The sequence below is a fragment of the Rhinatrema bivittatum genome, chromosome 8 (genome assembly GCF_901001135.1).
Source record: "Rhinatrema bivittatum chromosome 8, aRhiBiv1.1, whole genome shotgun sequence".
Classification (NCBI taxonomy): domain Eukaryota; kingdom Metazoa; phylum Chordata; class Amphibia; order Gymnophiona; family Rhinatrematidae; genus Rhinatrema; species Rhinatrema bivittatum.
This window is the reverse complement of record NC_042622.1, coordinates 271,793,597-271,817,964: the sequence shown is the minus strand read 5'-3', so window position 1 is coordinate 271,817,964 and position 24,368 is coordinate 271,793,597. Positions and strand designations below refer to the sequence as shown.

The following is a 24,368-nucleotide window of genomic DNA, read 5'->3' as shown; positions in this document are numbered from 1 at the left end:
ACCTGGTTGTCTGTCTGAATTAAGATTGTGTGATTCGAGAGGCAATCTTGAAAAGTCCTGAGAGCGTAGTGGATCGCTCGCAGCTCCAGGAAATTTATCTGGTGTTTGGTTTCCTCTGGTGACCAGAATCCTTGAGTTTGTAGATTGTTTACATGGGCTCCCCAACCGATGTTGGAAGCATCGGTGGTGAGGATTAGCTGAGGATCTGGTGGAAGAAAAGGCAAACCCTGTAGGAGGTTGACTTGATTGGTCCACCAGGGAAGAGACAGACTGAGTGCATCGGTGATGCGAACAATGGAGGACAGAGGCTGAACAGCTTGGGTCCATTGGGATCTCAGAGTCCATTGCATGACTCTCATGGCCAGGCGGGCCATGGGAGTCACATGAACCGAGGAGGCCATGTGTCCCAGTAGAACTAGGAATTGGCGAGCTGTTGACTTTTGTTGAGACTGCAGTTGGCGAGCTAGGGACACTAGAGTCTTTGCCCGTTGATGAGGAAGGAAGGCTTTTGCCTGTAAGGTGTCCAAGTCTGCCCCAATGAAGGATAAGGTCTGAGATGGGACTAAGTAGGATTTCTCGTAATTGACAAGAAACCCTAGAGAAAGCAGAGTTTGAATTGTTAGAGTCAGGGAAGACCGAGCTATTTGCTGGGTTGGGGCCCTGATTAACCAATCGTCCAGGTAGGGGTAGACGTGGACACCTTCCTTCCTGAGGAATGCTGCCACCACCACAAGGCATTTGGTAAAGACTCATGGTGCGGACGCCAGGCCGAAAGGTAGTACACGGTATTGGTAGTGGTTTCGGCCTACTAGAAAACACAGGTATTTGCGATGAGATTCTGTCATCGCAATGTGGGTATATGCGTCTTTCAGGTCTAGAGAGCATAGCCAACCCCCTCTTTGCAGCAGAGGGAGCAATGAGCCCAGGGTTACCATCTTGAACTTTTCCTTGGAAAGGTACTTGTTCAGGGCCCGTAGGTCCAGGATTGGACGAAGTCCCCCTGACTTTTTTGGTATCAGGAAGTACCTGGAGTAGAACCAGAGACCTTGCTGTAAGGGAGGAACGGGTTCTATAGCGTTTGTTTGTAGGAGAAGAGAAACTTCCTGCTCTAAAAGAACAGAGTGATCGGTAAGTCTCCACGCCTGCAAAGGTGGGGAGTCGGCAGGAAGGGATAGGAAGTTGAGATGGTAACCCTGTGCAATGATTGCTATCACCCATTGATCTGTGGTGATTTGATGCCACTTTTCTAGGAAGTGGCACAGCCGCCCTCCTACCGGTATGGCTGGAAGAGGGGTTTGGCAACTGCTCTCTAAGTGAAAGTCAAAAACCCGCCGCAGGGCCCGGCTGTGGAGCTGCTGCAGGTTTTTGTTTACGGGCCTGGCGAGGCTGAGTCTTATGGTAAGACCGTGCAGGCCTAGGTTTTGTTGATGGGGGGATAATACTTTCGTGGCCTAAAGAAGGACTTTTTGGAGTCTTTCCTAAACGGCTGTTTGGAAGGCAAGTCAGGAGGAATGGATGAGAGCTGTTTTAGTGTCTCATGATGATCCTTCAATTCAGCAACAATTTGTTGAATTTGCTCACCAAACAAATTATCCCCTAGGCAAGGTAAATCAGAGAGCCTGTCCTGAACTTCTGGACGAAGGTCAGATGATTTAAGCCAAGCCCATCGTCTGGCAGAGATGGCCGTAGCAGAAATTCTAGTGGAAGCATCAAAGATGTCATAGGCTGTTCGTATTTCATGCTTCCCAGCTTCAAACCCTTTATTTAGAAGGGATTGAAGTTGTGGCTGGAACTGCTCAGGCAAGGCATCAGTATATTCCTGCATCTGTTTCAGAATGACCCTATTATATTGAGTCATATAAAGTTGATAAGAAGCTATTCTGGAAATCAGCATAGCTCCATGATATACCTTCCTACCTATACTATCTAGGAATTTGTTTTCCTTAGTAGGAGGTATGGAAGAGTGTGGCTTTAGTCGCTTAGCTTTCTTTTGAGCTGATTCTACGACTACAGAATGATGGTCTAACTGAGGTTTTTGAAACCCAGGTGCTGACTGTACAAGATATGTAGAGTCAGCTTTTTTGTTGACCGGGGAAACAGATCCGGGAGATTCCCAATTCTTTTTAAGAAGGTCTAGAAAAACCTGGTGAATGGGAATAGAAGTGATGACTTTTGGGGCATCCAAAAATTGGAGTAATTCCATCATCTGGTGCCTGTCATCTTGTTCAGATTGAAGTTGGAATGGGACCAACTCTGACATTTCCTTCACAAAATTTATGAAAGAGAGGTCCTCAGGGGGAGAACGCTTTCTACTCTCCGCAGGAGAGGGAGGTGAAGGCAAATCATCGGTGTCAGTAGAGGTATCACCCCAAGTATCATAGGGATCTGGATGATGACCCGCAGGACCTCGAGGGGGCTGAACACCTGAAGGCCCAGGCTGAGGTTCCGAAATATCGAGTGGAATCACCGGGGGCATCGAGAAAATCCTCGAAGGAATCTGTGCCGGTATCGATGCCGGTGTAGGCATCGAGGGAACCGGTGTCGGACTCGATGGAATCGGTGTCGGCATCGAAAACCTCGGTAGAGCAGAGGTGCGTATCGCCCCCGAAGAAGAAATCGGTGGCGAGGGACGACCTGGCATCGATTGAACAATTCCCGAAGGGGGAATTCGATACGGTGTTTCTCCACTTGAGGAAAGACTTGTCGGTGACAGCGGTCTTACTGGTGTCGGTGACTGAGGTATCACCGGTGGAAGGGCTGTCATAAGCGCCTCCATGCGGTGTAGCAGCGGTGCCAGTGCTGCTGCAATCGGCTCAGTGACCGGTTCCACTCTCAGTGCCGGAGTCGGTGCTGGAGGAGTCTGGAACCGTAGCATCGCCTTGTCGATGGCCTCCTGGACCAGCCGGTCCAGTTCTGCCCGGAGACCAGGGGTAACAAGACCCGGCTCGACGGGAGAGGGAGGCTGAGGCTGAGCCGGAGGGACCACCGTCACCGGTGGGATCACGGCTCCCAAACCCTGAGGGGGTGAGGGTTGCCTCGGTGCCTGCGAAACAGTAGTGGACGGTGCCACTTCTGATCGAGACTTTTTTGGCGGTGGCTCGGTTGGTGCTGAGGTCGATGACGTCGATTCCTCGACAGGCCGAGACTTATGACGTCGATGGCGATGTTTTTCTTTCCGATCCCCTCGAGCATCAGGGGAAGGAACGGGAGTCGATGGCCGCGAAGTCATTGATGGCGGACGGTCACCGAAGGGTTGTCGATGATGAGACCTCGACGGTGCCGGTTCCGATGACGTCGATGCAATCGATGGCGTTGGGGTACGAGCTTGGAAGAGGAGCCCCATCTTCTCCATTCTGGCCTTGCGACCCTTTGGTGTCATTAGGGTACATTTGGTGCAAGTCAGATCATGCTCGCTCCCTAAACACAAAACACAGACTCTATGAGGGTCTGTGATTGACATAGTTCGGGTACAGTCCGGACACCGATGGAACCCCGACGCCATGGCAAAAGGCCAAAAATTTAGCCGCGGGACTGTCGAGTACCAACGGGCCTCAAGGGCCAAACTCGACGGAAGTCGACCAAACGACGGCAAAAACTTACCGAAGTTCCGCGGACCGAAAATTTGTCGAAGGGAGACCCCTGTGGGGCAAATTTTCTTCAAAATTAAGTTTTTTGAAATTCCTGTCAGGAACGTGGTTAAGAGCTATTCTACCGCGTGGCTACTGCTGCGCGGAAAAAAGAAGACTGAAGGGAGACCCCTGCTGGCTGCAGGGTTAGTGCCGTGCTGGGCATGCCCAGTAGGGGCCAGTCAAAGTTCCTGAAACTTTGACAGAAGTTTTCCGTGGTTGGGCTCCATCCTCGATGTCACCCATTTGTGAGGACAACCATCCTGCTTGTCCTGTGAGAAAAACATTTTCAAAAGAATCTTAAGGCAGTGCTATTTACTGAAGAATTTATTTCATAGGCCTACCTGCATAGTCAGTAATAAGTGTTTGAGGAGATTTTCTTTGGCAGTTTGGTTTATTAATGTTTAGTGAAGCAGAGTTGCTTACCTGTAACAGGTGTTCTCCCAGGACAGCAGGATATAGTCCTCACATGTGGGTGACATCACTGGACAGAGCCCTATCATAGAAAACTTTTCTGTCAAAAAGTTTCTAGAACTTTTGACTGGCACACTGAGCATGCCGAGCATGCCATAATCCCTGTAGCCACAGGGGTCTCCCTTCAGTCTCGTTTGTAGCAAAAGGTGCGAGCGAAAAAATAAAACAAAACATTTCAGACCCAACTCCGCAAGGTGGCGGGTGGATTTCATGAGGACTACATCCTGCTGTCCTGGGATAACACCTGCTACAGGTAAGCAACTCTGCTTTCTTCCAGGACAAGCAGGATGTAGTCCTCATGTGGGTGATTAGCAAGCTACGGGCTGACTCATTTAACTTGGACCAACAACGTACAACTTGTGCAACAGGCACAATAACTGGTGTACTGTTGGTAAAAATGAGGCAGCCTGAAAATCACAGCAGATTGGATGTGGAAGGAGTTGGGATTATACTGGAAATAGGTTCAAGACGGATTGGCCAAAGACAAGAGTATTGGTGTCCCTCCTTGTCCAGGCAGTAATGTGCTACAAAGGTGTGAAGAGAGCTCCATGTTGCAGCTTTACAGATCTCAGCAATTGGTACTGAACAATAGTGTGCTACTGAGGTTGCCATGGCTCTTATTGTGTGCGCCTTCACGCGTCCCTGCGAGAGGAAGGCCCGCTTTCTCACAGTAGAATTTGATACAGTCTACTAGCCAGTTGGAGAGAGTTTGTTTGCCCACTGCAACTCCTGGTTTGTTTTTTATCAAAAGAAACAACGAGTTGGGTGGATTTCCAATGGACTGCAGTGCGGTCTAGGTAAAATGCAAGTGCACATTTACAGTCCAAGGTGTGTAAAACTCTCTCGCCCTGATGAGAGTGGGATCTTGGAAAAATGTGGGAAAAAACTATAGACTGATTCAAGTGGAAGTCAGTAACCACCTTGGAAAGGCATTTAGGGTGAGTACGGAGTACCACTGTCATGTAGGAACCTTGTATAGGGTGAGTATGTGACAAGTGCTTGTAACTCACTAACCCTTTGAGCAGATGTAATGGCTACTAGGAAGAGGACTTTCCATGTAAGAAATTTAACATCGCAGGAGTGCAAAGGCTCAAACAGGGAGCGCATGAGCCTTTTAAGTACTACATTCAAGTCCCACTCAGTGACAGGTGGCCGTAGAGGGGGGCTTGAGTTGTAGTAGGCCCCTCAAACCTACTCACAAGAGGTTGCGCTGATACCGTGGCATCCCCAACTCCCTTGTGGTACGCTGAGATGGCACTCAGGTGAACCCTCACCGAAGAAGTATGGAGACCAGAGTCTGAAAGGTGGGGGCAGGAAAAGGGTAGATACCTTTTTGCGTGCACCATATGATAAACCTATTCCACTTAGAACGATAAGATTTCCTTGTGGAAGGCTTTCGTGAGGCTACAAGCACTTGAGAGACATCAGTTGAAAGATTGAACGGTTGCAAGGTACTGCATTTAGGGAAAAATAACCCATGCTATAATTACACAATGTTGGGTTCCATATTAGGTGCTACCACCCAGGAAAAAGATCTAGGCATCATAGTGGATAATACTTTAAAATAGTCTGCTCAGTGTGCTGCAGCAGTCAAAAAAGTAAACAATGTTAGGAATTATTAGGAAGGGAATGGCTAATAAAACGGAAAATGTCATAATGCCTCTGTATCGCTCCATGGTGAGACCGCACCTTGAATTCTGTGTACAATTCTGATCGCTGCATCTCAAAAAAGATATAATTGCGATGGAGAAGGTACAGAGAAGGGCAACCAAAATAAAGGGGATGGAACAGCTCCCCTATGAGGAAAGACTGAAGAGGTTAGGGCTGTTCAGCTTGGAGAAGAGACGGCTGAGGGGGGATATGATAGAGGTCTTTAAGATCATGAGAGGTCTTGAACGAGTAGATGTGAATCGGTTATTTACACTTTTGAATAATAGAAGGACTAGGGGGGCATTCCATGAAGTTAGCAAGTAGCACATTTAAGACTAATCGGAGAAAATTTTTTCACTCAACGCACAATAAAGCTCTGGAATTTGTTGCCAGAGGATGTGGTTAGTGCAGTTAGTGTAGCTGGGATCAAAAAAGGTTTGGATAAGTTCTTGGAGGAGAAGTCCATTAATGGCTATTAATCAAGTTTACTTAGGGAAAAGCCACTGCTATTAATTGCACCAGTAGCATGGGTTCTTCTTAGTGTTTAGGTAATTGCCAGGTTCTTGTGGCCTGGTTTTGGCCTCTGTTGGAAACAGGATGCTGGGCTTGATGGACCCTTAGTCTGACCCAGCATGGCAATTTCTTATCTTCTCATCTTAATTAAGTCTATCATTCACTACTATACACTAACTCTCCCATCTTACTACTTAGACTTCTGGCATTGGCATACAAACATTTCAAAGTATGTTTTTGTTTGTATTAACATTCTACTTATCTGTTGACAGGGATAATTTGGAATCTTTTAGCTCAGGTGATTCTTTACTTACAGGCTGCTCTCTCTCCTTTTTGAAAGGTTAGTGTCAGCAGCCTGGTTCCACAATGGTTAAGATGGAGCCTGACCCTTACCCCAAAGGTTTCCCAGTTCCTTACAGAACTGAATCCTTCCTTGCACTATCGTCTCAACCACACATTGAGACTCCAGAGCTTTGACTGCCTGTGGGGACCTGTGCGTCAAAGAGGGAGCATCTCAGAGAATGCTACCCTGGAGGTTCTGGATTTCAGCTTTCTATTTAAGAGCCTAAATTTGGCTTCCCAAACTTCCCTCCCAATTTTCTAATGTCATTTGGTGCCCACATGTACCACAACAACCAGCTCCTCCCCAGCAGTTTAAAATCCTATGTGATGCCTTTAACTGTAACTGGTGTTCTCCATGGACAGCAGAATAAAACAGTATGACATACCCACCCATCTCCCTTTAGAGCTTAGCTATGAAGAGAGTAGGTTTATAGTATAGATTGAGGGGGGTTTTGTCTGTAACTGCCTGTGTACAAAAAAGCCTTTTAGGATTTTCCATCCAGTGCAAGGATACATCGTATATTGTGCTGTGCAAAGTCACCCACATGTGGAACTGTTTATCCTGCTGTCCACAGGCATTACAGAAACTGTTTTACTATTAAGCCTACTCAAAAAGGATTCTCAAACTTGAATCAGAGGTATTCCTAATGGACTGTATTAATCCTCACCCCTCAACTTACCTTCAGTTCGCCAAATGGTGAGGAGTCAATCGAGGTGAAGGCCAAGGATGATCGCATTAAACGAACAGGCTTACCATGAGCTTTTTTGGACTGAAGCAGCAAGTATGTTGCTGTAGTCTGATCATAATTCCACTAAAAGCAAAAATCAAAAAGGAGATCAGAATGCATTGCAAAAAATAAAAAGGAGAAATGTTTGTTAGTTTTCTATTAATCCTGCTACACCAGTTCAGTCAAGACAAGTGGGCTATGTCCCCTACTAGTAGATGCATGCAGAAAACAGTTTTCCTTGGCGACATTACCCCTACTTAGAGGTGGTTCAGCACAGCAACAACTAGGTATTTCTATAACAAAGCACTGACCATAATACTCAGATTGAGAATTTTAAAAACCAGAAGTTTATTGGGAAGATTATCGTCCTATCATGCACTACCTGTCCGTGCCCTGTAAGGAACAGGAATGACAAACAAAAGGGAGGACAAGAGTAAAAACCAGAGGCAGACTAGAGAAACTATCCTCTAACACATTTTTATAAGACAGGCATCCGACAAAGACTTTCTCCTCCTCAATGCAGCCCAGCTTCCTGAGAGGGTCTTGACTGGTACCAGGATTCATGGAAAGAAAAAGGTAAAAATTTCTATTTCATCCTGCTACATCAGTCCGGTCAAGACAGGTGGGAAGTACAAAAGCCCAACTAGCTCAGGAGGGAAGAAGTGAACAAAGGCTGCTTTGAGAACACCAGCCTCAAAGGCTGTTCTCCTTGGTAAATGCATCCAATTAAAATGCGTAGCAAAACGAATGTGAAGAATACCAAGTAGCTGCCTCACTAATATCCACCGGCGCAATAGCAATTTCTTCCACCCAGGAAGAAGACTGAGCTCTAGCAGAATAAGCAATAATAATCTGATGGGCACAGAATATATATGCTGAAGATATTGCATCCATGATCCAACTTGCCAGAGTAGCTTTGGAGGCTGCCTCCCCTTACATGGCCATCCAAAAAGGCAGTGTCTTGTCTGGAAAAGATTGGTAACCTCCAAATACTTAAACATCCCATAGACTTTCAAAATTCCAAAGATTTATGGTTGCCCCAATACTCCAATAAAAGCCAGCAAATAGATTGCTTTACTTCTCAGACATTACCTTCGTAAGAAGGGAAGGCATGGTACTAAAAGATACCAAATTTCCCACAAAAAAAAAAAAAAATTGGATCCATATAGGGAAACTTGGAATTACACCAAGCTGAACAAATCGCCGCCAGGAAAAATATTTTCAAAGAAATATCTTTAAGTGAAGCATGTTTTAAAGGCTCAAAACGAGAGGCCATTGACACTCATGCCCTAAATGGGATCCCACAGAGGAACTGTTAGCCTAAATGGTAGCTACAGCCTCTTCACTCTGTAAAAGGAGGACATCTGGATAAGAAGCTACCTAAATGGATCCTACCTCTGAACCAGGAGATAACAGTTATTTGTACTTTCAAAGAGTCCAAGACTAACCATTTCCTCAAGCCTAAATGGCTAAACTACCAGAGATATCCAAACCCCAAGGAGAAACTGACCATTCCTTACAACAAGCCTAAAAAGACATTGAACCTGAACATAAGCCAGAGAAGTTGAGGTCATACAATAGAGTAGAGATTACCAAGAGTAACCCTTCTTCCTCAAAAGATATATTTGTCCATTCAGTCAAGCCACAAGAAAACCGAGAAGGATCTTCCATGAATCCCAGAACCTCAAGCCTCTGGAAGAGGCCTGCTCAGCCAGCCAATCTGGTGCCACTAGGATGATGTGAGCGCTCAGACTATTCTTAGAAAGTTTTCCTATTAGCAGCCAGAGGGAAATACATATCACAACTCCCCTCTTCACCAAAGCTGAACTAGGGCATGTAGCCCTTTGACTCCACACTCCCTGCAATGTACTTGGGTTTTCTTGTGATTTGCCAGATATATTTGAGGCATGCCCCACTGTAGCACTATCTGCTGAAAGGCATCTTGGCTGAGCATAGTGTCTTGTTTAGTAAGTCATCCTGAACCGCAATATTATTTGCTTTTATATACCAGTATTCAGCTAATGCCATCACATTGGTTTACATATAACAATTTGAAAATAAAAAGTGGATACAATGTAACAAAATATAACAAATGAGGGGGAAAAATGGGATATGTATTACAAGATATGTGTCACATGTTAAAAATAGGGGGTGTGATTAATGAATGAAAGAAGGTTGAAAAGAGGGAGAGTCAATGAGCCACTGGCAAGAGTTGGAGATTTTCCTTCACCCAAGAGAAGAGATTTGTCTCTTCAGAACCCCTAGACATTGGATATCTCCTAGTTTGCTGACACATTCCACTACTGTCGCATTATCAGCGAGCACTATAACTACCTTTCCCCTTAAGGAGAGAAAGAGCAAAGGTTACCTGTGTCCAGTGTTAATGAAAAAATATTGAGACACCTCAGTATCGCAGAAAACATGGCCCATTTAGGCCACCTGGAACTGGCCATTCTGCTGCCTTGGAAAATTTCATAATGCACTTTATAACTGTTGAATCACTTTACCTCTGCTGTACCTAGGATCTGCCACTGGTGAGAGGAAAGCCCTCGTCTAGAGTCAATGATGGGTTATATTGAGATGCCTCAGTATAGCATAAAAGGCAACCCATTCAGGCAAGCCTTCGCCTAAGGGGCTGCCCCTTTGTGGGCCCCGGGATACAGCACCACTGTTTTTGTTTTTTTACTTAAAAACAGGAGCACAATTATTGTGCCAAAGCGCTTTCCTTATGAGTTGTATTAAAACTCTTTATGTTCATTGTGGTTTTATGGTGCATATGAGAGTCATATGATCGTTAGCATCAGAAATGTGGTTAATTATTTTTATTAATATGGCCAATGCAACCCCTGTAATTTGTGGGAGATGGGCGAATGTTTTTTCATCAAGCTATAGTAAGTTAAGAAAGTTGAGATGAGAGCTCTGCTTGAGATAAACAATACCATCTTCTAAGTGTTCAACGAAAGGGAGAGAATTGTTTACATATGGGATACATGAATTCATATTCAATAAGAAATGAAGAATATATATTAGATGTTATTGACCAACATAAGTTGAATACATTTTTATATTCTTGAAGCATATATTATGGCCATAATGTGCTGTTAAATGTTTGCCAAGAAGGCTACAGTTACAAACAGAAAGCACAACCATTAAAGCAAGGAGGTGGTGTATTGATAATTCATAGGAAGAGTGAAGATTCAAAATTTGGAGCTACAAACACTCACTGGCTGAAGCACCCAGTGAGAGTGCTTGATTGGAGGTCTTATTTTCCATCACATTTACCAGTTGAGAGCTTTAATGGATTGTTGGAGATTCTAATGATGGTGGCGCTTAAGTACCATAATTTTATAATTGTAGGAGATTTTAATATTTATATGAAGAATGCTGGTTCTAGTCAGACGTGCTTTTTATCAGCTATCACAGCCATTGACTGTGTACAATTAGTAACATCCAACACTTATGGCAGGTAACACTATGGACTTATGTTATCAAAATTGAGCTCATAAAATAGACTCTGCAACTAAGGAAGATCCTTGATCTGATCCATTTGGTTACTCAAGATCCTTGTAAATGATTTGGAGATACAAAGTGTGTACCCTAGTTTTCCAGTAAATTGAGCTCAGAAAGGACATCCAGAGAGCTAAAGAGAGATGAAGCAAGAAAAAGAGAACAAGCTTAAAAGCAAGTTACCAGGAGTTATTGAAAAAAAAGAGAAGTGTCAGGCTATAAAAAAGGAATATTTTTCTACGTTATTAGCCTCCTTCACTAATAGCAGCTGTTCTCATTAGTAAAACAATTGACTTCTAAGACACTGGTGGAGAATGCAGATTTCCCAGACAAACTTTCACTGATTTCCATGACAAAATATTATTTCAGAAGCAGATAGGGAATGTATATTTACAGAATAAAAACAGATAATTAAATATGCACATGGATGTCAAGTGTTTAGACCACTTGCATTAAGAGGTTACTACTATAGTAGCATGATTAGGATCCTCTTTCCTTTGGATCTGTGCCCTTTTTTTATTGTAAAAAATATAAAGAAACATTCATTTGAGGTTGTAAAGAATTTTAATAGCTCCTTTGTAGACGGAAGTGTTCCAAATAGACTGAAACAAGCTACGGTTCATCCTGCATTGAAGAATAATGGTAAATCAGTTAGTGACAGCTATAGACTTCTTTTGAAGCTCCAAGAGATTGCTGCTGCAGTTGGATGATTATCTGAAAGACTAATGTACTTGACAACCAATTTGGATTTAGGAAACATAATACAGAGTTATTGTCACTTCTTGACACTTTCGAAATCTGGAAAGACAGTCTAGGATCCTTGTCCAATTAGATATTTCTAGTGCATCTGATACCAGACATGAGAGCCTCCTTGCACACGTTAGAAGAATTGGAATATCTAGTGTTGTCTGTAAATGGGGTTTGTTTGGGGCTTTTTTGCAGAAGGCAGAGAATTCAAATAGGTGAAGTTTCCTCGTGGCAGGAATTAGCTTCTGGAGTTCAAGGTTCAGCCCTATCTGCTGTTCTTTTTAATCTCTCTCCCCCCCCCCCCCTTGGTGGCAATCCTCAAGGGGGCTAAGGCTGGACTATTATCTGCATACACATGATATAACGTTTTACATTCCCAGAGACACAAATGGAATTTTTCCAGTTCCAGAAAAGGCATTTCGATACTTCTCAGAGGTAAGACATTTCAGCATTCTACTGGATTCACAGTTAACTATGAACCCTAAGTAAGGGAGATGGCCAACTGAACTGTTTAGAACAGTGCTCCAGACCTTAGTTTTAGGACACAGATTATTGTAGCAGCTTGCGTGAACAGCTCCAGGACGATTTATTGCATGCCTTACAATTGGTCCAACATGCAGCTGCATGGATACTCATGGGTTTATCAAAATATATCAGGCCAGTTTTGAGTGAACTGCATTGGATATCAAATATAGATCCAGATTTAAATTATGAGCAATTACACATAAATTGCTGCATTCAGTGTCCTTACATACTTCAAAAAAAGATTTGGTTGTATATATCGGCACGCTCATGTTCTGAAGGGAAAAAAAAAAGCTGTTGCAAGTCCCTGCTAATCAGGATTTTAAACATCAGTTTACATGTGCAAAGGCATTTTCTGTTGTCTCACTTACTTCATGGAATGACTTGCCATTGCAGGTATGGGAAGAGATATTAAGGCATTCAAAAAAGGTGTTAAGGCAATTTTATTCAAAGGAAGCGTTTGCATAGAGTAAAAAGCCAGTTTCTATAATTAGAATACTTTTTGTATGTTTGAAATATGTATGATTTGTGATTTTAATATTATTTTTTAAATTTAAATTTTCTTAAGTTTAACATCATATATTGTATTAAGTTTTATGATATTTACTATGTGATCCACTCTGAACACAAGTGCAAGGAGGTTGCAGAAAGACAAGGCCTGCAGCTTGGAAATTCAATGCACAGAACATATTGCCATCAGAAACACCATTTAAGGTCAGTAACCATAATGAAAGCTTACACAGTGGTCAAAACAAAGGGACTGCAAAGAAATCCAACACTAGATCAAGATTCCACAAAGGAACCGGTAACTGCAAGCAAGGATGAAGATGTTTCACTCCCCTCAAGAAACTGGCCATATCAGGATGAGACTAAGGATTCACCATTCATCTGGCCCCTGAAACAGGCAAAAGCCACTACCTGTACCTTCAAGGAATTAAAGGCCAACCCTTTAGTCAACCCATCCTGCAAAAATTCCAAAATGAGCAGGATCGTAATTGAACGAGGAAGCACTCCTTGATCTTCGCACCAAGCCTCAAAACACTCGCCAAACCCGCACTAGGTTAAGCAAGGGGAGAACTTTTGTGCTTGTAGCAAGGTGGCAATCACCACAGTAGAATAACCATGTTTTAACAAGCGAGCCCTCTCAAGGGCCATACTATAAAACAAAACAGAGTCATATCTTCATGAAGGACATGTCCCTGCTGCAATATTCCTGTGCGCCGGAAGACAGAGGGGGAAGTCAACCAGGAGTCTTCGCAGATCTGCATACCATGGTCTCCTGGGCCAATCCAGTGCTACCAAGAGCACAATCCCCCTATGCCCTTTGACCTTCCAAGCTATTCTGCCCAACATGGGCCACGGGGGGAAAGGCATGCAACAGCTTGTCCTCGAGCCAGACATGCATGAGATCATCAATACCCAAGGACTTCATCTCTCTCCTGCAACTGAAGAATTGAGGAACCTTTGCATTGAGAGAAAAATCACCAGGTATAGAAATGGAAGACCCCAGCGATTTACTATCAGTTGAAATGTTTTGTCCAACAATACCCATTCTACTGGGTTCAGAATCTCCCTGTTGAGAAAGTCTGCTCTTACATTGTCTTTTCCTGCAATGTGCAAGGCTGAAATTTCCTGAAGATGTATTTCTGCCCATTCCATAAGTTGGTCTATCTCCTGCAACACTTGCTGGCTCTTGGTTCCTCCCTGCCGATTGATGAAAGCCACTGTCATTGTGTTGTCCAACATTGCTCTGACGGCTCAACTCTGCAGCCTGCTGCTGAACTGCAAGCATATCAACCGGACCTCTTGGGCTTCCAGCCAATTGATGTTCCAGAGAGACTCTTCTGTATTCCAGTGCCCTTGTGCAGTTATTTCCTGACAGTGAACTCCCCAACCCTGGAGGCTCACATGTCTTGAGTACCAATCAGTCCGGTGATGTCAGGAAAACTCCCTCTCTCAGATGAGCCACTTGCAACCACCAATGGAGGTTGAGAGAAGACTTCCATCGGCAGGAAGTCAGCAGGCGGAACTGAACAATCCTGAGACTGCGGGTTCCAACAAGACAGCAGGGAGCACTGAAGAGGATGCATATGCGCCCTCGCCCACGGCACCATTTCCAGGGTTTCCTCCAGAGTACCTGCAGATAGGACCACACTGTCAGGCATATTGTGCTCACCAAGAGACATACCTGTGAACTTCTAAACACGAGCTTCTGTCAGGAAAACTTTGCCCTGCTTTGTCAAACTGAACACCCAGATATTCCAATGAAGGAGATGGCTGAAGACTGCTCTTGGCTAGGATCACTACCCAACCAAGCTCCTTGGCCCGAATCAACCAGTCGTCCAAATATGGGTGTACTAGGATCCCATCCTCTCTCAATTGTGCCACCACCACAACCTTGGAAAAAGTTCTGGGAGCAGTAACCAGACCAAGAGGCAGCACATGAAACTATGACGACACCCCAACATCATGAAATGCAGAAAAAACATTGGTGCTCCAATTGAATGGGAACATGGCGGTATGCCTCTGACAGATAAAAGGAGATCAGAAATTCCAGACTGCACGGCCATTATCACTGAGCGTAATACTTCCATACGAAAAGGAGTCACACGCAAATGACTGTTGACCCTTTTGAGATCCAGGATGGGACAAAAGGAGCCCTCCTTGGGCACAACAAAATAAATGGAATATCAACCCGTATTTTCTTGCGACATGGGTACTGGAACCACAGCCTGCAGATTGAGGAGCCTTGACAGTGTACACTCTACCACTTGCTTCTGCGGGGAGTGGCAGAGGCACACCAAGAGCACGACCTGAGGAGCATTGCGAAACTCCAGTGCATATCCTTCTTGCATCACCTCCAGGACTCACTGATCCAATGTGATCTTGACCGACCTCTGATAAGAGAGAAGGCGCCCCCCCCCCCCCCAATCTCCTGTTCCCAAGGTGGGTAAGGCTTAGTATAATCAGAAGAAGATAATTCTCCCTGAGCCTCTAAGCAGCGCTGGCACAAGTTAAGAGGCCACTCCAGGCTGAGATACTTGAATATGACAGGTAGCACAGAGGGAAAAGCGCTTAGGTTTCTTAGCTACTGGCACTATTAGTCAGTCAGTACACTTAAACAGGCGACTGAAGATGTGCTTCCAGTAGAGTTCCCACAGAAAAAATTTAGGATTACAATATTTATGCATCCCAGTCTATGTGCCACAATACTAAGCGCAATGTCACCGCCCCAAACCTGGGCGCACAACCAATATGTGCCAGAATGCGCACACAGGCAGCGTGCCCTAAAGAAACTGGGCACACGATCTGAACACAGCTGGACGCACTTGCGCACACTGACGGTTCTGTAGAGGGCAGCCAAACGCAGAGGGAAAAAAGCGTTCGAAAACACTGCTGTGGCCTACCCAGCAACAGACAAACAAGCTTAAACATGGGAACTAGCCCACCCGGGCTGCTCAACTCACCAGGCTGCCCAGTTTTCCTAACCCCCACATGAGTGGGAATGAACATCTGAACAGCACGCCGAGCACGGAGACTGGAGAAAGTCCTACAACCCCTCCCACTCTCCCTGACTTTCTTTTTAAAACTTAACTGAGGTCAGCCTTCCCCAAGTAAAGAGACAGTCTCTGGCTATGGTGGGGAGAGGGCCTATACCATCACCGCTGCACTCAACTTCCTGCAACCGCTACCTTTCAGCTGCTTAAATCAGTCGTCCATGCTGACCGAATAACCAGCTACTGAACCAAGGCACTCAGAGGGACCATGGAACTCACCTCAGGAATTCTCAACTGGGGAAGGAACCATTTGGTATCACTGCAGGAGAGAGTGGCAGCTCAAATCTCCAATTCAGTCTCCTCTAAATTTTGAAGTAATCCCCAGTAGGGAAATGCACGTCCACCATCTGCTGGAGACAGAGAATACTGGCAGGCTGATGTCACTGCAGGAGTATATATATATATACTGTGACGACAGTTTGCTCAGTCTCCATTTGCTGGTAGAGGTGCACTGGTCCTGAATCTATCTAGATGCTAGGAAAATGGCAATTAGAAATAGTGAAAACAGTTTACCATTTCAGAGTTGTCCTGACATACGCAGTAGTTTTTCTCAGTTTGGCAATACTTCAGGAGAGTTAGGAAACAAAACAAATTTACAGCGCATGTCCAGAAATAGGGATAAGACCCTAGCTCCCAGTGGGATGGGCACATTCTCTGCCAAGAGCTGAACCAGACCACTTCATCAAGACCATCTCAGCAAAGAAAAGAATCTCCAGTACAGTTACAGACCACCCACTGAGACAACACTTCCTGTCATTGGTCTGGGGAGCCTCATGGACGCTCTACGGAAAGTGATCACGTATTGCTAGAACATTTGTGTATATATTTCCCTGTTAGCTGGGGAAGATAGTTTACCTTACTCATGTGCTGATATATAATTGTTTTGTTTGTTATTGTTACAGATGTTCTAATAAGTGTCTGTTCATGTATTATACTGAATATAGCTTTTCATATTTTCACATAAGCTATAGTTAGGAGTCATTTTGATAGTGTTTGTGTGATCCAGACTGCAAGGCAAAAACCCCAATCCTTCCACCTACTACAGCAGAGACTACAGAGTTGCTCCTGTGCTGCACCACCTCTAAGTAGTGGCGATGATGTCAACATAGAATACTGTTCTCTGCCTCCATCTGCTGGTATAAGCCACTTGTCTAGAATTGGCTGGAACAGGATGAAATGAATTATGCAATTAATTTGACCACAATTGTTCTTGTAAGATAGCCCATGACTTGTATTCTGCATATCCAATAAAACAACCTAATGAATTATATGTTAAAAAATACATAAAACCACATACAGAATATAAAGCATTAAATCTCATAATCACAAAACTAGGATTGAGTTTAAGAACTTTTACAAATTTCACACTGGGGTACCAGAGACACTTCATCTTTTACAAGCAATGCCAGCTGGGAAAGAGGGGGGATAAAGGCTAAGAAAGATTTGGAAAATAAGATTTATTTATTAGTTTTAGATAGTTGAATTTGATGGTGCTAACAGTTACTATCACAAGGCTAGTTATCTTTTTAAAGCAGATTCATAGATCATATATAAAGTAATATAAATGCAGGGTTTTTTCCCCACCCGATACATAGAAGTTTAAAAAAGGTTTCACCAAGTGGTAACACCTTTTTATGGGACTTAATACATTTGTGACTACCAAGTCATCAAGTCAATGCAAAAAGGTGAATAAAGTATTAAAAAATAAACCACCAGTAGCACAAGTGCCACAAGACAGGTTAGTCCACACCAGTAGGTTATGCACCTCTACCAGCAGATGCTGACAGAGCAAAGTTGATGTCTCTGTATACATATATACCCCTGCACCGACGTCAGCCCACCTGCCTTCTGTGGACAGACTAACAGCACTTTATTATAACTAGCAAAAGACGAGCACTCATATCAGGGAACACTGAGCTCTGACAAGGAGTGTAACACTACTAATCTAGGGACTAAACCTGACAGTTCCCAGTCATCCCTGGAAACGCAGCCACTCAGTACACTAGAACCACGGATTGGCAGCCAAGAGCAGGAAGGTGGATTAATCTGTCTTCACTAAAGAAAAGGAAATTATCAAGTAAGAAGTAATTTCTCATTTCTTAGAATTCAGACAGGTTCATCCATACTAGTGAGAGGTACCAAAATCACTCACTAATGGGGCGGGAGGCTGCTGTCTGTCCAACCCACACCCCATGCTCAAAAGCTGCGTCCTCTCAGGTCTGCACATCCAGGCAGCAATACCTGGAAAAGTACACAATGGAGAATGTCATAACTCAGCAAAACGCTACAGGAAACAACAATCGAAGCTCCAGCCATGACATTGCTCGAGCACTAGTGGAATGAGCCCTAACTCATCTAGCTAACAGCTGCTCAGTATTCACATACGAGACTGAGATAACTTCTTTAATCCAGCGGGCTATGGTAGCTCGCGACTCCGACTCACCCTGTCTACTGTCACCATAGATATCAAACAGGCAGTCAGTGTTTTTGAGAGGTTCAGAAACCTCCAACTACCTCATCAGATGCCTCTTGACATCCAAGGCCCAATGGCTATTAATCAGTTTTACTTAGGGAACAGCCACTGCTATTAATTGCATCAATAGCATGGGATCTTCTTAGTGTTTGGGTAATTGCCAGGTTCTTGTGGCCTGGTTTTGGCCTCTGTTGGAAACAGGATGCTGGGCTTGATGGACCCTTGGTCTGACCCAGCATGGCAATTTCTTATGTTCTTAATATTTGTTCATATCTCACTCCATCTCCCTGTCCAGCACTGGCAGGGAAATTGAATGATCCAAGCGAAAGTTAGAGACCACTTTTGGCAAAAAAGACTGAATAGACCGAAGCTGTACCACCCCTGGAGACACACACAGGAATGGTCCCCGGCCGAAGAGAATGCAGCACAAAACCACATGCAGAAAAAATTGCCATGATTTCCTCCTCAAACTCAGTAACCTCAAGGAAGACTACAGAGTGGTCAAAAAGAGAACTTTCCCAAAAGTTCTAGAATCAGATTAAGGATCAATAAGTGCACTGGCAACCAAAACAGGGAACAGCGATGCTTCACCCCTTTCAAAAACTTGATCACATCCGAATCAGCTGACAAGGGTCTACCAGTCACCTGACCCTGGAACAGGGTAAGATCTGCCACCCGCGCTTCAAGGAGTTACAGGCCAAGCCCTTAAGTAACCCATCCAGTAAGAACTGCGAAATATAGAAATGAAACATAGAAACATAGAAATGACAGCAGAAGAAGACCAAACGGCCCATCCAGTCTGCCCAGCAAGCTTCACACATTTTAGTCTTGGCTCTTAGTAACCTTTTGGTTCTACTTCCCTTCCACCCCCACCATTAATGTAGAGAGCAGTGTTGGAACTGCATCTAAGTGAATATCTAGCTTAATTAGTTAGGGGTAGTAACCGCCACAATAAGCAAGCTACACCCATGCTTGTTTACCCAGACTATGTAATTCAGTCATTGTTGCTTGTTGTCTGTATATAGATCCACTTTTCTTCATTCCACCTGCCGTTGAAGGAGAGAGCTATGCTGGGTATGCGTGAAGTATCGGTCTTTCTCCCCTGCCGTTGAAGCAGAGAGCTATGCTGGGTATGCGTGAAGTATCGGTCTTTCTCCCCTGCCGTTGAAGCAGAGAGCTATGCTGGATATGTATTGAAAGTGAAGTATCAGGCTTATTGGTTTGGGGTAGTAACCGCCGTAACAAGCAAGCTACTCCCTGCTTTTTGTGAATGCAAATCTTTTTCCACATTTCCTCTTGCTGTTGAAGCTTAGAGCATTGTTGGAGTCGCATTAACCGTGTGTATGTTTATTGAATAAGGATATTATCTCCAGGCAGTAGCCGTCATTCCCGCAAGCCACCCACTCTTCATTCACATCCTCTAGAAACTTTATGGATCCACAGTGTTTATCCCACACCCCTTTGAAGTCCTTCACAATTCTGGTCTTCACCACTTCCTCCGGAAGGGCATTCCAGGCATCCACCACCCTCTCCGTGAAGAAATACTTCCTGACATTGCTTCTGAGTCTTCCTCCCTGGAGTTTCAAATCATGACCCCTGGTTCTGCTGATTTTGTTCCCTGACTGAAAAGGTTTGTATTGTTAAAACCTTTCAAGTATCTGAAAGTCTGTATCATATCACCTCTACTTCTCCTTTCCTCCAGGGTATACATATTTAGATTCTTCAATCTCTCCTCATAAGTCATTTGATGAAGACCCTCCACCTTTCTGGTCGCCCTTCTCTGGACCGCCTCCATGTCTGTCTCTTTGGAGATACGGTCTCCAGAACTGAACACAGTACTCCAGGTGAGGCCTCTCCAAGGACCTGTACAAGGGGATAATCACTTCCCTTTTCTTACTCGATATTCCTCTCTCTATGCAGCCCAGCATTCTTCTGGCTTTAGCTATCGCCTTGTCACATAGTGTCTAATGATCTGAAGTCAACGAAACAATCATCCCAAGGTCTCTCTCCTGTTCCGTGCACATCAGCCTTTCCACCCCCCCCCAATCAAATACAGTTCATATGGATTTCCACTCCCCATATGCATGACTCTGCACTTCTTGGCATTGAAACTCAGCTGCCATATCTTCAACCACTCTTCCAGCTTCCTTAAATCCAGTCTCATTCTCTCCACTCCTTCCGGCGTGTCCACTCTGTTGCAGATCTTAGTGTCATCCGCAAAAAGACAAATTTTACCTTCTATCCCGTCCGCAATGTCGCTCACAAATATATTGAACAGGACTGGTCCCAACACCGATCCTTGCGGTACACCGCTTAAAACTGCTCTCTCTTCAGAGAGTTCCATTTACCATCACACATTGTCTTCTGTCCTTCAACCAGTTTGCAATCCAGGCCACCACCTCTGCACTCACACCTAAGCTTCTTATTTTATTCACCAGTCTCCTGTGCGGGACCGTATCAAAGGCTTTGCTGAAATCCAAGTAGATGACAGAGTGCTCTTCCTTGATCCAATTCCTTGGTTACCCAGTCAAAAAGTCAGATTTGTCTGACAGAACCTTCCCCTGGTGAATCCATGCTGCCTGTGGTCCAGCAATTGTCCCAACTGTAGATATTTCACTATTCTCTCTTTCAACAGCGACTCCATTACTTTTCCCACCACCGAAGTGAGGCTAACCGGTCTGTAGTTACCAGCCTCTTCTCTGTTCCCACTCTTGTGAAGCAGGACCACCACCACTGTTCTCCAATCACTCGGCACCACTCCCGTTTCTAGGGATCTATTGGACAGGTCAAACAGCGGACCCGCCAGCTCATCTCTGAGCTCCCTCGGTATCCTGGGATGAACCTCATCAGGCCCCATGGCTTTGTCCACTTTCAGTTTCTCCAGCTCTTCCCATACATTTTCTACTATAAATGGAGTTACATCTACTCCACTCCCCTCCAGTTCCTTGTTAAGCAGCGACGGTCCTTCACCAGGGTCCTCTTTAGTGAACACCGAACTGAAGTATTCGTTTAATATTTCTGCCATTTCTTCGGCTCTCTCCACACATTTATCCTTTCCTCCTTTCAATTTCACTATACCACTTTGAACTTTTCTCTTTTCACTGATGTATCTGAAAAATGTTTTGTCACCTCTATCTCCTTGGCAATCCTCTCTTCTGCTTGACTTTTTGCCATCTTGATTAATTTGTCTCCCTCAGTTGTACCAGATATTCTTCTTTGTGCTCCTCCCTTTGGGATCTTTTATATTTCTTGAACGCTATTCTTTTAGCCTTTATTTTGTCAGCCACCTCCTTTGAGAACCAGATAGAAAAGTAAAGAAAAGCAAAAGAAAAATGAAACCTAACATATAGATTAGTTGCCTTGGTAATTGCTCCTTTTAGATTGGTCCACATCTCTCTCGTTCTCCCAGCCTTTTAGTTCTTCCTCCAGGTACTTCCCCATTTCATCAAAGCCCGTGTTTTTGAACTGCAAAACTTGGGTCTTTGTGCTTCTTTTCTGTATCCTTTTTGTGATATTAAACCATACCGTTTGATAATCACTGGTGCTGAGATGGGCGCCCACCTGGACATCAGAGACGTTATCTCCATTAGTGAACACTAAGTCGAGTATAGCTCCTCCTCTCGTGTGTTCCATTACCATTTGTTTGAAAAAAGCGACCTGTAGGGCATCCACTATTTCTTATTAGATTCTGCAGATGGGATCTATCAAAGCACACCTCGTATCTCACACCAAGTCTCAAACACACTCCAAACTAATGAAAACTAAAGTGGAAAGCTTCCATGCTTGAAGCAAAGTGGAAAACCCACACCTCAGCAACCAGGCCCTTTCAAGGACCATACCATAAGAAAATCAAGCTGGAACTTTGTGAAGAACAAGTCCCTCTCATAGCAGGTCCCAGTGGATAGTAAACCGGAAGGAGAGTTGGCTGGAACCTCCACAATTGTGAATACCACAGCCTCCCGGGTCAACCTAGAGCCACCAGAAAACAAACACCTTGTGTCCGGTGAACTTTCGAATCACTCTGCCCAACACAGACAAAAGGCATACGGAAGCTTACCTTATGGTCACTCCTGCACGAAATAGATACCAAGGACTTCTGATCCTTACTGCGATGGAAAAAGCAAAGATTCTTCGCGCTGTGGGATATCGACAGTAAGTCTAAAAACAGTAGACCCCAGAGGGCCACTATGAGCTGGCACACCTCGCCTGACATCTCCCAGTCTCTTCATCCAGGTTTTGCCTGCTGAGAAAAATCGGCTTACATTGCCCTTTCACAGAACGTGTAAAGCAGAAATCTCCTGAAGATATACTTCCGCCTGGACCCTGAGCTGGACTATGTCCTGAAACACTTGCCGGCCTTTCGCGCATCCTTGGCAATTGACATAAACCACTGTCAGTCTGACAATCAGTCCACTTGACCCTGCAAGCAGTCGAACCGCAAGCATGCCAGCCAAACAGCACACTCTTCCAGATAAGAGAGATGCCCCAGAGAGTCCTCTGCACTGCAGAGCCCCTGCACTATCAACTCCCGATGGTGAATTCCTTAAATCTGGAGGCTTATATGCGTCATGTATACCAGCCAGCCTGGGGTCTGTAGGGAAAGGAAAATTGGTTCTTACCTGCTAATTTTCATTCCTGTAATACCACAGATCAGTCCAGACCAGTGGGTTATGCACTGCCACCAGTAGATTGAGTCAGAGAGCAAAGCTTAGAGGCACAGGTATCCCAAGTGTACCACCTGCAACTCATCAGTATTTATCGATACCCAAGCAAAGCATAACTGAAAAAAACTATCAAATTCCCAAAACAAGGGCAAACAGGAAAAAACTCCCTCAAGGGTCCGAAACAAATGACCCAAATACCTGAAAATCAGGTTTGAACTACAATTCATAACAAAACCCAAAATATTATAGAATCATTCTGATAGATTCCCTATGTACAGCAGCTAACCGCTATGTAAATCAGTCTTTCGGCAGTACCACCAGGGCGGGATCCTGGACTGATCTGTGATATTACAGAACGAAAATTAGCAGGTAAGAAACAAAATTTTCCTTTCCTGAACATACCTAGATCAGTCCAAACCAGTGGGATGTACCAAAGCCACATTATACCGGGTGGGAACCCGAAAGACCCGCTCGCAAGATGCTCACCCCAAAAAGCACTTGGTCCAGATCCCTAACATCCAGATAATGCATTGTGAAGGTGTGCAGGGAAGACCAGACTGCAGCTCTACAAATCTCCTCAGGTGACAACTGACACTCTGCCCAAGAAACAATTTGCGCTCTCATCAAATGAGCTTTCAAAACAGTCGGGACGGGGCGACCCTTCCCGATGTAGGCCAAGCAAATTGTTTCCTTCAGCCAGCGATCCAAGGATGCCTTTTCACCCTTCTTTGGACCTCCAAAGAGCACAAAAAAAGGTGATCAGATTTTCGAAGAGAGTCAGTGACCTTCAAATACCGAAGGAGAACCCGGCGGACATCTAACAGATGAAGATCTCTTCCCATAGCGGGGTCAAGAGCCCAATCAGGGAATCCGGGTAACTCCACGGGCTGATTAACATGAAAGGCAGACACCACTTTTGGCAAAAAGGAATGGACCGTGCGCAGGGACACCCTATCAGCTGAAATGTGAAGGAAGGGATCCCTACAGGAAAAAGCCTGCAATTCTGAAATACGTCTCACGGAACAGATGGCCACCAAGAACACAGTCTTCAAGGTGAGGTCCTTTAAGGAAGCATGTCCCAGAGGCTCAAAAGGGGGATCACAAAGCGCCCTCAACACCAGATTGAGATTCCACTCCGGGCATAACTTAAGAAAAGGACGAAGGTGCTTCACCTCTTTCAGGCCTGCCACCTACCCACGCTAGGAGACATCTCAGGGCTGAAACCTAAACACGCAGGGAACTATAAGCCAAACTTTTAGATAATGCCTGCTGCAAAAACCACAAGACCTGAGGAATGGTCAGCAACAACAGCACTACACCCTGCTGGTCACACCAGACTTCAAACACCTTCCGCTCTCGAGCGTATGCCATAGACATAGAGGGCCGCCTGGACTGAAGCAGGATGGAAATAGTCTGTTCCAAATAACTTTTCATCTGTAACCGCCGCCTCTCAAACACCAGACTGCGAGAGAAGTGATCCTTCCAATCTGAAAAAATGGGCCCTTGTCGCAGATGAGCTAGGTGTAACGTACCGTCTGTCGCCACCCGTACCAGATCCGCAAACC

The 24,368-nt window shown here is 44.8% G+C and overlaps 1 protein-coding gene across 3 annotated transcripts in view; it reads right to left on the bottom strand.

Moving 5' to 3' along the window:
- The window catches only part of MELK (maternal embryonic leucine zipper kinase), a 265,917-nt gene that overhangs the window by 98,610 nt on the left and 142,939 nt on the right, over nucleotides 1-24,368 (bottom strand). For all 3 annotated transcript variants that reach the window (XM_029610905.1, XM_029610904.1, XM_029610906.1), the window contains one exon: nucleotides 7,286-7,417. In XM_029610905.1, coding sequence (XP_029466765.1) covers nucleotides 7,286-7,417 — 132 coding nt within the window. The remainder of the gene's footprint in view (nucleotides 1-7,285; nucleotides 7,418-24,368) is intronic.